Genomic DNA, 15,667 nt, shown 5'->3' with positions numbered 1-15,667 from the left:
GATTAAAAGATGAATATGAGACAAAACTACAGAATGTCCCATTTTATTATTAGACGTTTCAACACATATATGTTTTACCAAATAAAAAGAACAACACTTTTAGAGTTCATCCCACTCATTGATGTGAGCATAAGTATTGGGACAGTTGAACATAAGGCAGATATAAAAGATTAAAAGCTATTATTTAGTTGCAGATCCCTTGCACACAATCACAGCAGTGAGTCTGTGACCCATAGACATCACCAGACTCTTGCTCTCATCTTGAAATACTTTTCCCAGCCTTTAATGCAGCAAATTCCAATTGTTTCTTGTTTTGGGGAGTTTCTGCCTTTCCTCTCCTCTTCAGCTGGTGAAATTCATGTTCATTTGGATTTAAATCTGGAGACTGACTTGGGCAATAGAAGACTTTCCATTTCTTTGCCTTTATAAATTCCTTGACTGAACTGGTAGGGTGTTTTGGGTCACTGTCCTGATGCAATATTAAGCACTTCCCAATGAATCTGGATGCATTTTCTTGAATATTGGTAGGCAAGATGGTTTTGTACCCTTCCAAATTCATTCTGCTACTGTCATCATACATTAAGTCATCAGTAAAGTTGAGAGGGACTGATCCAGAGACAGCATGCATGCCCATGCCATGACACCACCGCCATCATGCTTTACAGATGAGGCTGTATGCTTGGGATCATTGCAGTTCCCTTTTTTCTACACATTGTTGCTTTTCCATCACTTAGATAAAGGTTCATCTTTGTCTCATCGGTCCATAAACACAGTTCCAAAACTCTTCTGGCTCACCTTTGTGCTTTTCTTGCCTTTCTATTTTTGGTGCTGGTCAGAGGTTTGCATCTTGCTGTGTAGCATCTGTAATTCTGTGTCAAAGTCTCCTGAGGACAGTAGATTGTCAGAGCATCACCCCAGCTTTTTGGAAGTTGTTGGTGATTTTACAGACACGTCTTTTAGGGTTCATTTTCACAGCTTTTATGATTTGCCTGTCATCAACTACTGTTGTTTTCTCAGCCGATCAGGTCGTTGTCGGTTGCTGGCATCGCTGGTGGTTTCCAAACTCTTGATTTCTCCATGCCCATTGTTTTTGCTATACCTCTAATTGACTTCCTCTTTTCTTTTAGCATCCAAATTGCTTGCTTTTCTCTCAAAGTCAGCTCCCTCATCTTCATCCTGGTTTGTGTGGGTCAAAATCGAATGCAAGATTCAGAATACAGAAGTAATGGATATAACTGATACGACACATTCCCTGCTTTTAATATCTGAAGAATTAATGCAACAGGACACAGCTGATCACTTAGAAAGACCTGTGAGGCAACTGTTCCAATACTTATGCTCACATCAGATAGAGGGATGAAACTCTAAAAGTGCTGAACTTCTTAGCTGGTAAAACATCTATGTGTTGAATCACCCAATAATAAAATGTGACATTCTGTAGTTTTGTCTCATATTCATCTTTTAATCATATTTGTAAATGTCTTGACTCCACAGCCAACAGAGCAATTTTGTCTTTACTGTTCCAATGCTCCTGGAGGGCACTGTATGTATATATATATATATATATATATATATATATATATATATATATATATATATATATATATAACTATATATACCGTACTTAACATTTTTAAGTTTAATTTCAGCCTAACTTTGAAAAAATGTAGCATGTTACAATTGCCCCCAGTCTCTCATACTGCGTCGCCTCACTAAGCTGATTTGTATTTGGAGCATATGTCTGCCGTCTGTTCTCTATTAATTCCTGCCATCATCTCCTGTTTTTCCCAGCTCACCTCTTCTTGCTTTCCACCTCGTGTTGTTCTCTCTCCCTCTATCACATCCTCTCTAAACTGCAATCTATCTCTTGTCCTGTCTGCCTGCTCCCTGCACACAAAACAATGGAGCTTCATCTCCCCATCTTCACCTCAGGTGCCCTGCGTCACTTTTTCGGCAATGCAGATGGCTGGCCAAAAAAGTTATTTTGTTATTACTATTCAGAAAGAAACAGCATAAACAAATTTGTGGCACGTCTTTGAGGTGGTTTCGCACCACTGTAGAGTGAGATTCATCCCAAAGCATTCTGGGAAACTGTGTTAACTCTCAATCAACATCCTGCGTTTGCATGCAACTCCATTATCCTGTCATGATTCTTGAACCTTCTGTCAGTATTTTACCACACTCCTCACCTTTACACACACAGAAACACACACACAGGTGTTTCCAGGGGAAGCATTACACGTTATACGAAAGGAAGTGGTCTGTTTCGTTTTCTGGCACATTTCCTGTGAAGAAGACTTTTACTGGAAACTAAAACAGGCTGAGAACAGTGTGTGTGTGTGGATGTTTATGTGGTTTATGAGGACACAAATTTGTATAATGACATGGGTATGACAGAGGTATTACAATATGAAGGTGGTTTATGAGGACACTGCCTATGTCCCCGTAATTCAAAAGGTTTAAAAAACATACTCTGGTGTATTTTTGAAAATCTAAAAATACACAAAGTCTCCTGTGAGGGCTAAGTTTAGGTGTAAGAGTTGGTGTAGGGCAATAGCACACACAGTTTGTTCAGTATAAAAACCATTACGCCTATGGAGAGTCCCCATAAACCACAAAAACCAACGTGTGTGTGTGTGTGTGTGTGATTATGCTGGTATGGACATGCCAGTCAAATCATGTTGGTTGTTGCCCTTAAGCTATTAGCAGAAAATGAGCTCACACATCGTCGTCATCTCTCCACCACAAACATACACACAGCAATGAAGTATGAGTAACTGTCTTTAACTACTAGTTATGCTAACTGCAAACCCACCTCACTTAACCAGCCGTTACTGTGAGTGAGAAAGTGGAGGAACGCTGTAAACTGCATTTCATGCGTCTTTACTCACCGCTGCTCCCTGTCGGCAAACAAGCCATTTTGAACAATGCACTGTGTGTATGTTTTCATGAATCTGCAGTATCAAATATCTCAATCAGACATAAGTTGTGATTGTTGGTAGCACAATTTAGCTGCAAATAACACAAGGCTCATGTGTTAAAGTCAGTTTACAATGATTTTATAAAATGGACAAAAATATGATAAAACGCAAGTTTTCAAATGGGATCTATGTGCTACAAAAGCACATATATGTAGTTTTAATCTAATATATTTTCACTTAGGTGAGTATAAGAAACTTTCAAAAACATTTTTTTAAAAATCTTCCCACCCCAAATGATAGTTTTGAATAGTATTAGTGTTTTTAAAGGGGTTGTAAGAAAACTATATGGAAATATGGTTATGAATATAAATGAAGTGTAAATAAACCCCATTTGAAAACCTTGTAAATTTTTACTCGAATTTTATGTACTTCTCAAATGGGGTCCATGTGGTCCAAGGGGAATCTACATAAAAATAAAAGACTTTTATAAAAAGTGACATATATCTAATATTTCTTTTTATAAAATTATTATTATACAACTGTTTATTTACACCTAATTTATATTAATTTATTTATAAATAACTTAACTATTAACCCCTGTTCGACACCCCTGCATATAGTTTTCTTAGGCAGAAAATTAAAAGTAAAAAAAATTAAATGCTTTTGAAAAATATGCCCATCGAGCCTGCATTTATTTAATCAAAATTACAGTAAAAACAGTAATGTTTTTACTTCAATTTAAAACAATATTTTTCTATTTTAATATATTTTAAAATGTAATTTATATGATGGCAAAGCTGAATTTTCAGCATCATTACTCATTCTAATATGCTGATTTGCTGATCAAGAAACATGTTTTATTATCAATTTTGAAAACGGTCAATATTTGTGTGAAAACCATGATATATTTTTTTTTCCAGGATTCTTTGATAAATAGAATGTTCAAAAAACAGCATTTATTTGTCACATTTTAATCAATTTAATGTACCCTTCCTGAATAAAAATATTAATTTATTTTTAAATATCTTGCTGACCCCAAATGTTTTGAACAGTAGTGTTTATTCATCAGTATTTTAGGTTTCAGTGTGTGTGTGTGTTATAGATGACGTGTTGTCAAGAGACGCAGGAGAATGTGTAATATGTCTCGAGGAGCTACAGCAGGGAGACACCATCGCTAGACTGCCGTGCCTCTGTATCTATCACAAAAGGTGAGATGGACAGCAACAATACATTTTCCTCAGATCGGCCATTTTTCTATTGTTAATGTCTTTTTAATCATCACCAGTGCTGGTAAATTGCTTGTGATAATGACAAACCTCCTTGTGTCCAACTCTGTGTCATTCTGACAGGAAATGTTACAGCTTTTAGCCAATCAAATGAACCACAGTCTCAGCTGTCAAATTGCCTGAGAATTTACATTCTACTTTTATGCTGAGCATGAAACACAAACCTTGTCATGTCCTATATATAATTATGTGATTATGTAACTATGTGATTGACATTTCATGTCTGTATATGGTGTCCCAGCAGGAGGCTTCTGGGTATTGAATAGCACACTCATTGGAAAGTCTTTATGTCTCAAACAACTGACACGTTTAAGTGAACCGATTGGCTTGCTGGCATTCTCTTGCAGCTCACACTTGAGATGTTTTCAGATGTTGAAACACAATCAAACTAATTTTCCACAAGCAAGTTATACGCTCAGTTCTAACCAGGCGAGGCACAATAAAGGGACAACCAATAAATCCTATCACTTCTAAGTTAATCGTAATCGTAAAAGCAGCTGCAACCAACAAGACATTTGTGACATTTGCTTGCATGGTTTTTATATCCGGTCCAGAATTGTGCTTTATATATATTAACATCTAATATGTTGGCTGTAATTTAGTCATTTTCTGCACTTTTAGCGAGGACAGCAAAATGATTAATGCTGGAATTCATGGCTGTTTAGGACACTGTGATAATCTTAATAGCCATTAGTAGTAATAGCTTAATAGTATTATGCTAATGGAAATTGTGTTTTTCTGATGTAAATAGCTGTATAGACTCCTGGTTTGAGATCAACCGCTCCTGCCCTGAACATCCTTCAGACTGACCTCCATCATCTACTTCTGCTACCACTGAGAAAGGTGAACACCATCACACAAATATTCAACTTCATGCCAACATGTGTCTCAATAACCTGATATTTTGTGAGTCATTTTGTATTTGAATTTTTGACTTTGACTATCAAACAGTAAATAGTGGCATTATCTCATTACTTCAGTGCACCACTTTTAAATAGACTATAAAAAGCAATTTCCAGAATAGCAAAACAGGTTGTTGTTTTTTTTGACAGGTTTTATCGTAAACGCCTTTACACTTCGCATTTTTAGACATGTAGTAAATGTGAAAGTATCACCTTTTATAAATAAAATTGTGGTCACGAAGCTCTAGAACTCAGACCACTTTTATGCAAATGAAGGACTTTTTTTAACACTTAAGTCCTCTAAAAAAATCCATGTTTCTGAAAGTCTAGAACCCAGATTATTTCAATAATATACGTTTATTTTTTAATTATTATTAATGTTATAATAATATGCAAATGCAAGTTTTTACACTTGTGTCCTCTAAGAAATTGCACTTTCACAAACATCTAGAATTATTATTATTATTATTATTATTGTTAACAATAGTACTTAAAGGGATAGTTCACCCAAAAATGAAAATTTTGTTATTAATTACTCACCCTCATGTTGTTCCAAACCTGTAAGACCTTCGTTCATCTTCGAATTGTTGAATAAAGTCTTCGTGGACAAAATGTTTTCTCGTAGCTTCATAAAATTAAGGTTGAACCACAGATGTCACATGGACTATTTTAACAATGTCCTCACTACCTTTCTGGGCCTTGAACGTGTCAGTTGTGTTGCTGTCTATGCAGGGTCAGAAAGCTCTCGGATTTAATCAAAAATATCTTAATTTGTGTTCCGAAGATGAATAAAGGTGTTACGGGTTTGGAACGACATTAGGGTGAGTAATTAATTTTCATTTTTGGGTGAACTATCCCTTTAAGTAATCAAGTTATTATTTATTAATTTTTGTATTAGTAGTATTACTAGTAGTAGTAAGTTGGATATTGCATATATGATATTATATGATACTATATCATTCATATTTTTATATAAGATAAAAAATGATTGGTACGGTATCTGGTTAAAGCTTTCAATTTGAGTTTCTATGTTTAAATGTGCGTTATACATCACCCAGACCACTGACTTAAAGCAAACCATTCTCAGACTACCTTCCGAGACCCCTGACATAAACCAAGTCTGAAAACACCCACCAGCTTATTATAACTCATATTTCTTATATTGTCTCTTTTCCGCTCACTTCAGGGCACTTTATAGACCTGAAAAAAAAAATCACATTTACAGAGATCTAGACTTAACTAGACTCTACTAGTGTATTATATTTTTTATATTAGTTGTAAAAATTATATTTTGTCTGTAGTTGACATGGTATTGAAAGGTCGGGTAAAGGCTTCAAACATGCTTGTGTTTCTATGCATAAATGCACTTTATACGTCACCCACACAGCTGACTTACAGCAAACCAAGCTTACACCACGTCCCGAGACCCCTGACATAAACCAAGTGTGAAAACACCCTCGGGCTCAGTATGACTCTCATATCCCATCTTTGTCTCTTTTTCTCTCACTGTAGGGCACTTTATGGACCTAAACCTGGATATCCTGACACAAAAATAACCAAATAAATCAATCTACCAACCAATTCGATCGAAACCTACCGAAACGGAAATGTGTCATCGCAAAACTGAACCAAATAAAAGCGTTCACCCAGCCAACACCATCATTACCACTTGCAGAATCTCCTGCCCACTGTGCTAGAGACTGCTAAACTGCTAACCGGCCCCTTCACGGCAAAACCACCGACACCGGATCTCTGGCTTTGGAAAATGTCTCGCTTTCTTGCCCCCTCTACATACTCTGTGTTCTTATCGGCGTGTGTGTGTTCAGTCTGCATTCTGACCCAGTCCTCTCTCCTTGTGTATGTAATCAGACTGAAGGAGATGGGAAAGAGGGGGCGGGGTAACACAAGGGGCGGGGCGACAGAAGGGGCGGGGTATATGCAGTAAATAAGTAGGAAGTAGACCACACTTTGCAAACCAATCCAGATGCCATACCTGTCCTGTCAATCAAACGATGCTGATTAGAGGGGTATGGCAGGGGGCGGGGTTTCACACCTGGTTCATGGGAGGAGTTCACTCGTTAGTGATGTGTTGGACAGCCGGTGGACGTAGATTTACTTATTCTGTGTGTGCATGTGTGTGATCATATGTCCACAGGCAGGGAAATGTGTAAATTGAGCTTCCTGTTAGTGCCAGAGGAAGTAAAAGACATCAGCATGTGTGTTGGGATGGGGGTTTACGGTCATAAACGGAGAGAAAGATACACTCTCGGTCTGTCTTCAAATGTTTACAATTCACGATAGATGTCTTTCCCCTATGGATTCTGAAACGATAAGAAGCTCAAAGCTATTTTCCTAGTTTCATGTGCAATTTTTTTGGGCAGTTATTATGAAGCGCTGACCATAATATTCGGACAGTTTCCCTTGAGTATGTATTCAGTGTGTGTGTGTATGTGTGTGTGATTTCGGCTTCTGTCCATCCTCCCATGTTTTCTGTATGTGACCGACCAGCTTGCGTCTGGTAAGCTAATGTTGCTTCACTACTGTATGTAAAGCCCAGATATACTGGTGTGAATCTATTACAAGATCATTTCTATGATCTGCATTTACTTTTTATTTTTGAAAAATCTGTGAGAAACCTCACAAGAAATCTATTTAACCTTCAGGATGCCTCTGTCTACTGTATAAACAGCAAGCACTGTTAGAAAATAATGTTGCTGAAATTGTAAAAAAAAAAAAAAAAAAAAAGTCAAAACAAATAAAAAAAAAAAAAAAAAGAGAGGAGTAAAATGAAAAAGGTAGAAAAAAAATAATCGCAAGAAAATATTTGACAACCTATTACTTTTTGTGTTGGATAGAAATAGAGCATTTCGGAGTTTTTTCTGCTTTGTGCCTGTAAATGAGGGCATACAAACACCATCCATCAAAACAATGTATTACAATTTCGCCTCACCGTGTAAAACAAATCAAACAAATAATAAAAACAGAGTCAGGTAGCGTAGTACTATCCTGTGCAGCATGGGCTGCGGAAAAGTGACTCGGCACTCAGCATTAACCCATCCTTTTCTTATTTTTGTATGTTTTTCCATTTCTTTTTTTTTCCAGGGACATGAACGGATGCCTGTTTTTAGGAGGTACAAACTAAGTGTCTGATGATTTTGATGTGCAATCTGTGGGACGAGTAATAATGATGATGATCATACATATAATTAAAACAAGATGAAATAAGATCAGATGTTGCTTTCTTTTAAGTCCACTGCAAATACACAAAAAGGGGGGGAAAAAAAAACAATCACTTAAGAAAGAACAAGATACATTATTTTCAGTTTATTAAAATGTGTTTTCTGCATCACATTAAGCTTGTTTTGAGTTTTTCTGTTTTTAGAAGCAAATATATCCATATAAATAAATATATTCAAAGAAATGTAGAAGGGCAAATGGCCAAACTAAACAAGTTTGCCAAGGCACAATGATTTCGCATTCATTCATATTTCAAAGTGGTGTGAGATTGCCATGGAAAAGCAAAATAAAAGGACGGAATAATACTTTTTCAAGGCTCTTAGAAAATTCAGCTCTGTACATTAATACTGTGCATTCACAATAATACTAAATAAGAAATGATTTACTCCTTAATAATCACACAAGGAGCTTAAATGTAATGCACGTTTCACAAAAATTATGTTTTGCATGTGCAGGTTTTGTTAATCTAATTTTTTTTTAAACAAGCCTCATTCTCCTGACATCTAGTGGTCAGAAAGCCTAGTGCAGAGTATTTTCTTCAGTGTTCTGTGTTGGTTTGCATTAATTACAACACCTTTCCTGGATTCATGAGGTTTTTGGGGTCCAAAGTGGCCTTGAGGCCCTGCATGACCTCTATGGCTGAAGGACCAACCTCTTCACAGAGCAGGGCCCTCTTTCCTAGGCCGATCCCGTGTTCACCGGTACAAGTTCCATCCATCGCCAGTGCCCTCCTGCATAGAGAAAGGCAACTAGAGAATGAATTTATCCACTGTAATTGTTACTTGCAATAAATAGGGTGAAACCAGTAACACATCTGACCATTTTGATCAATTAAGATGCTTAGAATCACTAGATCTGGCATTGTTGCCCCAAAAGACCTCAGTGTGGCTGGCAGACTGGAAGAACAAGTTCAGCAGCCTGCAACCACTGAAAGACCAAAGTTTCCTCAGGAAGCAGAATCTGTGCAGCTGAGCGGTCTATCCAATCCAATTCATATTCCCAGGTGTTTCCACCTCCACGTTCTCCAACTGAATGATGAAGACTAGTCTTGGGGGCTCCCTGGCGCACCAGAAATCCAACTCCTACTCATCTTGTTCATACAGGTTCCCACTGTTCGACATGACAAGGTACACCTTTTATACTCCAACCACAATTTTTGCTGCAATAGGACAAGTCTGAATTATTTTTGTAAAGTGAAATTATGGACCAAATGCGATAAGATGAAACATGCCATTTTTGCCCAGATTTGCAGTCTGGAGGAACTGATATTAGAAAGTCAGAGCCAGTCTGCAGACGCTAGGCAGTTGGGAATTGACAGATTTGAGAGGAAACTGCATAGTTTATGATCAGTGTTGGGGAAAGTCACTTTTAAGAGTAATGCATACAATACTGTGTTACTCCTTTAAAAGTAACTAATTGTGTTACTAAATATCAGTGAATAAATGAGAAAACAAAGTTAGTTGTGTTATTTAATTGAAAAAGTAATCTGATTACATAACTAGCATAACTTATAATGCATTACCCATTATATATACCCAGTTGACATTGTTTTTCATTGAGATTCTTGTGTTAGGAATGATTTTTAAGTCCTCAGTTGTTTAATGCCCAGTTTCCTGCCTTTACTTGAACCCAGCACTTTCGTTTAACAGGCAGAATGGTATTGAAGCTAAATTGATTGAACAGATTTATCGAACTAGGCCTGGTCAAGTTCCTCTATACTTTCAGGTAGCGAGCCTGAAATCAATTTCTTCACATTGTTCTGCTTAAGTTTCCATACAAGTTCAACTCAATAACATTTCTTCTCCTTTCAGAGTATTCAGTGTGCAAACACTCATTTGGCAGTTAACATAGCTATAGTTTTTGCAAAATTGTGTTTTTACAGTTACATCATGTCTGTCACTCAAAAGGTCAAGTCCAACTGCATTTCCTCCTATCAAGAAGAACTCTTGAGTATCAAGTCAGCCAGGTTTCATTGAAGCAAATGAGATTGCAAAGTTTGTCTTCTCTTTGGCCGCTGGTCAGCGCTGATCACTTGTTCATTGTATCTGACAGAGACTGCACTTTACCCGTAATGACTGAAGGCAGGTAGGACCTTTATTATTTTCAAAGCCAGACACTAGACCTTCTATGTCTGTCATTGTCAATAAACGCTCTCCAAATGGCAGAAGACACTTTGAGAAATAATCCTGGTATTGATTGCTACACAAAACAAAACTGACAATGTACACAAAAGCTGCAGCCAGTCCCTCTCAGGGAGCAAAACTGCTGAAAGGAATTAAATAGAAGTACCTGGCTAGTCTCTCAGTAAAGGAGTGAACCCTTTGCACCTCGTCTGGGTCATTGGGATCCAGTACTATTAAACAATGGAAGTTTCCATCACCCACATGACCAGCAATAGGACCTACAGTAGGAAAAATGTAAACATTTTATCAGCAGTTAAAAACAGTTCTCAACACTAAATAAGAAAATCAAACTTGGTAAACTACCGGTAATATCGTTTCTGATTAGATCTTCTTTTGTCTCCACTATAATCTGAGGCAGTCGTGAGATTGGCACACAGACATCTGTAGAATATGCCTGTAAGAAAATAGGTACATTTTTGTAAAGTGTCGAGTTCTGAATTTGTTCTACTTTACTAACTTAATATTCATAAAAAGCTATTTGTAGGTTGTTTTCTCTAAATAGTTTATAACTGTGGCTGTGTGGTGCTTTTATAACATTGCTCCGGGAAGTCGTGGCCTAATGGTTAGAGAGTTGGACTCGTAATCCAAAGGTTGCGGGTTCGAGTCTCGGGCTGGCAGGGATTGTAGGTGGGGGGAGTGAATGTCCTGTCTCCACCCTCAATACCACGACTGAGGTGCCCTTGAGCAAGGCACCGAACCCCCAACCGCTCCCCGGGCGCCGCAGCATAAATGGCTGCCCACTGCTCCGGGTGTGTGTTCACGGTGTGTGTGTGTTCACTGCTGTGTGTGTGCACGTTGGATGGGTTAAATGAAGAGCACGAATTCAGAGCATTCTGATCAGCCCAGCATAGCAACTGGTTCAGCCAATGCTTTGAGTTTGGGGCGGGGCTATTGGTTTTGCTGACCTATGCCAGAATGTTTGGGAAACCTGTTTTGTAACAATCATGATTTTAAGCAAATATACTGTATGAACAGACTGACTGGAATAAGAAATAAAAATATATTATGTATAATATAATTTATATTATATTATCTTATTAAACTGTAATATAGTTATTATTATATAACTTTTAGTACACTTTTGCTAATTAGATGTTCTTTAGTCTTCACTGTAACATGAGGTAGTTCAGAGCACTCAAATATGTAGAATATGCCAGGAAAATGCGTGTAATTTTTTTTATGTTAAAAATACCTTGTCCTTTTACAACTTGAAATTCATTCACAACTTTAAGCAATTTGTTGGCCAGTTTTCCTTAATAAAATGTGTTTTGTGGTTTTGTGGTGCCATCAAAACATTACTGTTTGTTTGGGCATTCTGACCAGCCTAGCACAGCAACAGTGGCTCAACCAATGGCATGACAGCACAAAAATTAAGCACAAAACCATAATTATAATTGCATAAAGATAATAAAAAGTCTGTAAAGTGTATATTCTAAGTTACAAGAAGATAAATTGCACTTGTCTGAGTCAGAATCATGTTGTTGTGAGTGTTCCCACCTTACATCCAGGCCTCAGGGCCAGGGCAGCATACCACGCATCATGACGGGCTTTCCATAACCGTCCACGAGTCTCCTCATCTTCCGCCCAGGCGAAGTCTGAGCCTCCGTTATCCCGCGTGATTTCCTCTGAACACACAGAACATGATGCTTTCCAGATGACATTGTTTTGCTTTTATAAAATACTGTTTCGGTAGAAATTTGTTGTTGGTTGTATGTTTCATCCACATATACCAGTGATGGACACTTGCTCCTCCATGCTTTTGGAGCTCCCGTGGAACTCCAGAAAGAGGGTGGGAGTGACCGCATAGGACAGGTTGTTGAAGCGATTGCATGCGTTTATCATCACGTCATCCAAGAACTCTGCAAATGGAACGTATCATCAACAATTAAGTCTTGTGAAGCCTTTGTGTGTAGAAAGCCGAGGCTTAAAAATCTAAGAGAGCGGTCATGCCTGATTACTCATAAATTGGATGGAGCTACTGGTGGAATATTTTCCCTGAGTGGACTGCAAAAGAAGAAACGCATTGTGGTTCTGAGAACCAAGCAATTCATTAAATCCTGACTGTGTTCGGTGTTGACTATGAATAAAGGACGGTGTTTCCTACTGAATTAATGTTTATGTTATTGCAGGAGGCTTCAGTGAATAGATTAGAATGAAATGAAGAGTTCTGCACTAAATCGCACAGCTAGACGTGCATGTAGTTACGAGCACCACAGTCTGTGACTTTACAAGTTCACAACACAGGAGACTAAGTGTTCTTTTGTTACGTTAATGCCAATAGAGGCAGCAAACTAAGCACATTGTGACCATGTGCTTCAAACAATGCTCACCGATACGGGCAATGGGCACTCCAGCTTGCAGGATCTGAACGGTGCTGTCCACCGCTGACTGGATGGATGGAAAGGAGCACACAGCCGATACCATACTTTCAGGAACACCGAACAACCGAAGCGTGGCTTTGGTAATAATACCCAAAGTTCCCTCCGAGCCCACAAAAAGGTTTGTTAGGTTGTAACCGGCAGATGTCTTTCTGAAAGGGTGTTGCATCAAAAGGGGAAAAATCAAATGCAGACAATAAAAGATTTAGTTTAAAATCTTCTTTGATTGTAATTTTTCAGTCATACCTTGGACGACGGCCCTTCCCTGCTGTGTGGAGGACCGCTCCATCTGCTAGAACCACCTCCAGGTTCATGACGTTCTCGCGCATCGTGCCATAGCGGACTGCATTGGTGCCTGATGCACTAGTTGCAGCCATGCCACAGAGAGATGCGTCGGCACCTGGATCTGTGGAAATACATTTCTTATGCATTAATCATTTCCATATGACATACATACATATATATATATATAATATAACATATGGCAAATATGGCAAAATTAAACATTTAATTAGGCTTCAATTATTCTATGTATCTGAACATCCAGTGTTATTTTAGTATCAAACATGTAGCATTCTACAGTTTTTGTTCATTTTGAATTAGATTTTATTTTTATATGTTCTATTTTAGTTAAAGTTTTAGTAATTTTGTTGAGATTGTCATTTTTATAATTTTTTTTAAATATGGCTATATAGTTTTATTAATTGTTATTCATTAGTTTTAATTATTTTAGCACTTAAGTTAAACTAAATAAAAAGATAAATGTATTTTTTTAATGTTTAACGTTTTAGATTAATGTTTTAAATTTAGTTAACTATATTAACCTTGCATCCAATCAATTTGATTTATTTGGTCTACTTTGTACTCATAATACACAAGAATTTGACTGACCGACGGGAAACCAGAGGCCAGTGTCACGCAGGTATGAGTTCAGGCCTTTGCGTGTCACACCTGGTTCCACTGTCACATCGAAATCCTCTTGGTGAAGATCAAGAACCTGGTCCATCTTTCTCAAACTGAAACAAACTCCACCCTAAGAAACACACACAGTACACAAATATGTCAGCTTTGTCATATATATATATATATATATATATACACATATACACATGAATGGATGTTTACTTAAGAAAATTGTCCAGAATAGCTAAAAATATGGTCAAAACTACTACTTTTCCTCTAATGAAGATCAGGCCTGTAATATGACTCTGGCACTGTCTATTCTTCTCAACTGGACAAACCTTCAGAGCACCAACACCTCCCTCCAGGCCTGTCCCTGTGCCAAACGGGATCATGGGTAGTTGGTGGTGGTGACAAATTTTAACAAGGGCACTGACCTCCTCTACAGATCGAGGAAACACCACTACATCTGGTGGGTGGCATCTGACACAGCAAGACAAACTACCATGAATATAAATAACAACATGCAAATCATTAAAATGTATTTATATTCTAATTTATACATTTATTTGAATGGAAAATATATTTTGAGTTGATTGGCTGGTTGTGAAATACTGAAGATTGATTGATTGTGCCTAAATATTATTGTTGTGGATGATTATTTGTGTCTGGGAGAAAAGAGAAGTGCTGAAAAGTTCCTGGTGAATATTGAATGGACTCACTATGGTCGATTTAATAATTTACTTACTGCTTTTAATGATTGACTCAGACGCTGCAATTGGTTTGTTTGTAACTGTGGGCGGAGCTACTGCTGTACTGTTCGCATAATGATTAAGAAGCAGGTGACACAGGTATGGCAGTGAAATCTCACCTGTGCACAGACTCATCCCTGCCGTGCTGTTCTCTGACAGCTGAGCCCACAGACACCCCTTCATCTCCGCTAACAGAGCGAAACGCTGGAATGACCCGCTCGACGGCTCCAGCCTTGAATAAACAATGCGAGAAATATACGAATGTGTACCTGCATGACTCTCTGGTGACATGGAAGTTAATAAAAATGTTTTTAATACATATATAATTTTTAATATTTATTTGAATATGTAGTTTTCATTTTATAAATATATATATATATATATATATATATATATATATATATATATATATATATATATATATATATATATATATATATATATATATATATATATATATATATATATGTGTGTGTGTGTGTGTGTGTGTGTGTTTTTTTATGTTTTTGTACTTTATTATCCGCGTAATCAGACTTGGTGACCACGTCTTTATTCTATTTCTAAGAATTATGTAACAACAAGAATGAACCCAGACTTACTTGAGCAGAATATGTCCTGCACCCCCTGCAAATAATAAACGGCAGCCGTGGAGAAGTGAAGCGTAGGGCTTGCCTGAACAAGGTCATTTTCTACTCCTTATAAAATCCGTTATGAAATAACCAAGCTTTTATACATAGCGTCAGGTGTTAAGAGTTTATATAAAATTTTCTTCCGGATCAGTTTAACGGCGTCACGCTTCGTCTGAACCTCAAGCCCCGCCCCTAGATTTGAAATTCTACTATGGCTACGCTTAGCTTATGAATATTAATTATTTAACGTGGCGTTCGCACAGTAGGTTGATCTGATTGGCTGAAAGACCGAATATGTGTGAATATTAATTAACTTGACTTGGTGCTTCAGGAATATTAGCCTAACCTAATTCATAAGCTAAACTTTATCATAGATTCGTTAGAGAATACGTTTATTTTCTAGTTTCAGGAATGTTCTATTATGTTTTCAGACATGATAAAGTACTGTACATGCGATAGTACTATATAAAGCATTTTTG

The 15,667-nt window shown here is 37.4% G+C and overlaps 2 protein-coding genes across 4 annotated transcripts in view; one reads left to right on the top strand and one right to left on the bottom strand.

Annotated features, from left to right (window-relative positions):
* Positions 1-8,328, top strand: part of LOC306868431 (E3 ubiquitin-protein ligase znrf1-like) — a 34,156-nt gene extending 25,828 nt beyond the window's left edge. The window contains exons 3-5 of the mRNA XM_079414590.1: positions 4,024-4,129; positions 4,959-5,050; positions 6,622-8,328. Coding sequence (XP_079270716.1) covers positions 4,024-4,129; positions 4,959-5,016 — 164 coding nt within the window. The 3' untranslated portion in view covers positions 5,017-5,050; positions 6,622-8,328. The remainder of the gene's footprint in view (positions 1-4,023; positions 4,130-4,958; positions 5,051-6,621) is intronic.
* A 5-nt stretch (positions 8,329-8,333) lies between these two features.
* On the bottom strand, positions 8,334-15,382 carry LOC306868430 (putative D-lactate dehydrogenase, mitochondrial). Of its 3 annotated transcripts, XR_013784102.1 has the most exons (12): positions 15,159-15,382; positions 14,679-14,791; positions 14,149-14,290; positions 13,799-13,940; positions 13,154-13,313; positions 12,860-13,059; positions 12,260-12,388; positions 12,027-12,154; positions 10,833-10,923; positions 10,636-10,747; positions 9,166-9,456; positions 8,420-9,077 (listed from the first exon to the last, which is right to left on the bottom strand). XR_013784102.1 is itself a non-coding variant. In XM_079414588.1 (11 exons), the coding sequence occupies exons 1-11, from the start codon at positions 15,243-15,245 to the stop codon at positions 8,912-8,914; spliced, it is 1,470 nt and encodes a 489-aa protein (XP_079270714.1). In that variant the 5' UTR covers positions 15,246-15,382; the 3' UTR covers positions 8,334-8,911. The 3 variants fall into 3 exon arrangements, 2 of the variants coding, with proteins under 2 accessions (XP_079270714.1, XP_079270715.1); XM_079414588.1 differs by lacking the exon at positions 9,166-9,456 and having other exon boundaries at positions 8,334-9,077; XM_079414589.1 differs by lacking the exon at positions 9,166-9,456 and having other exon boundaries at positions 8,407-9,077; positions 14,245-14,290; positions 15,159-15,374.
* Between the last annotated feature and the right edge of the window lie 285 nt (positions 15,383-15,667).

This window comes from Barbus barbus (assembly GCF_936440315.1).
Source record: "Barbus barbus genome assembly, chromosome: 50".
NCBI classification, from domain to species: Eukaryota; Metazoa; Chordata; class Actinopteri; order Cypriniformes; family Cyprinidae; genus Barbus; species Barbus barbus.
This window is presented reverse-complemented; position numbering and strand designations above follow the sequence as displayed.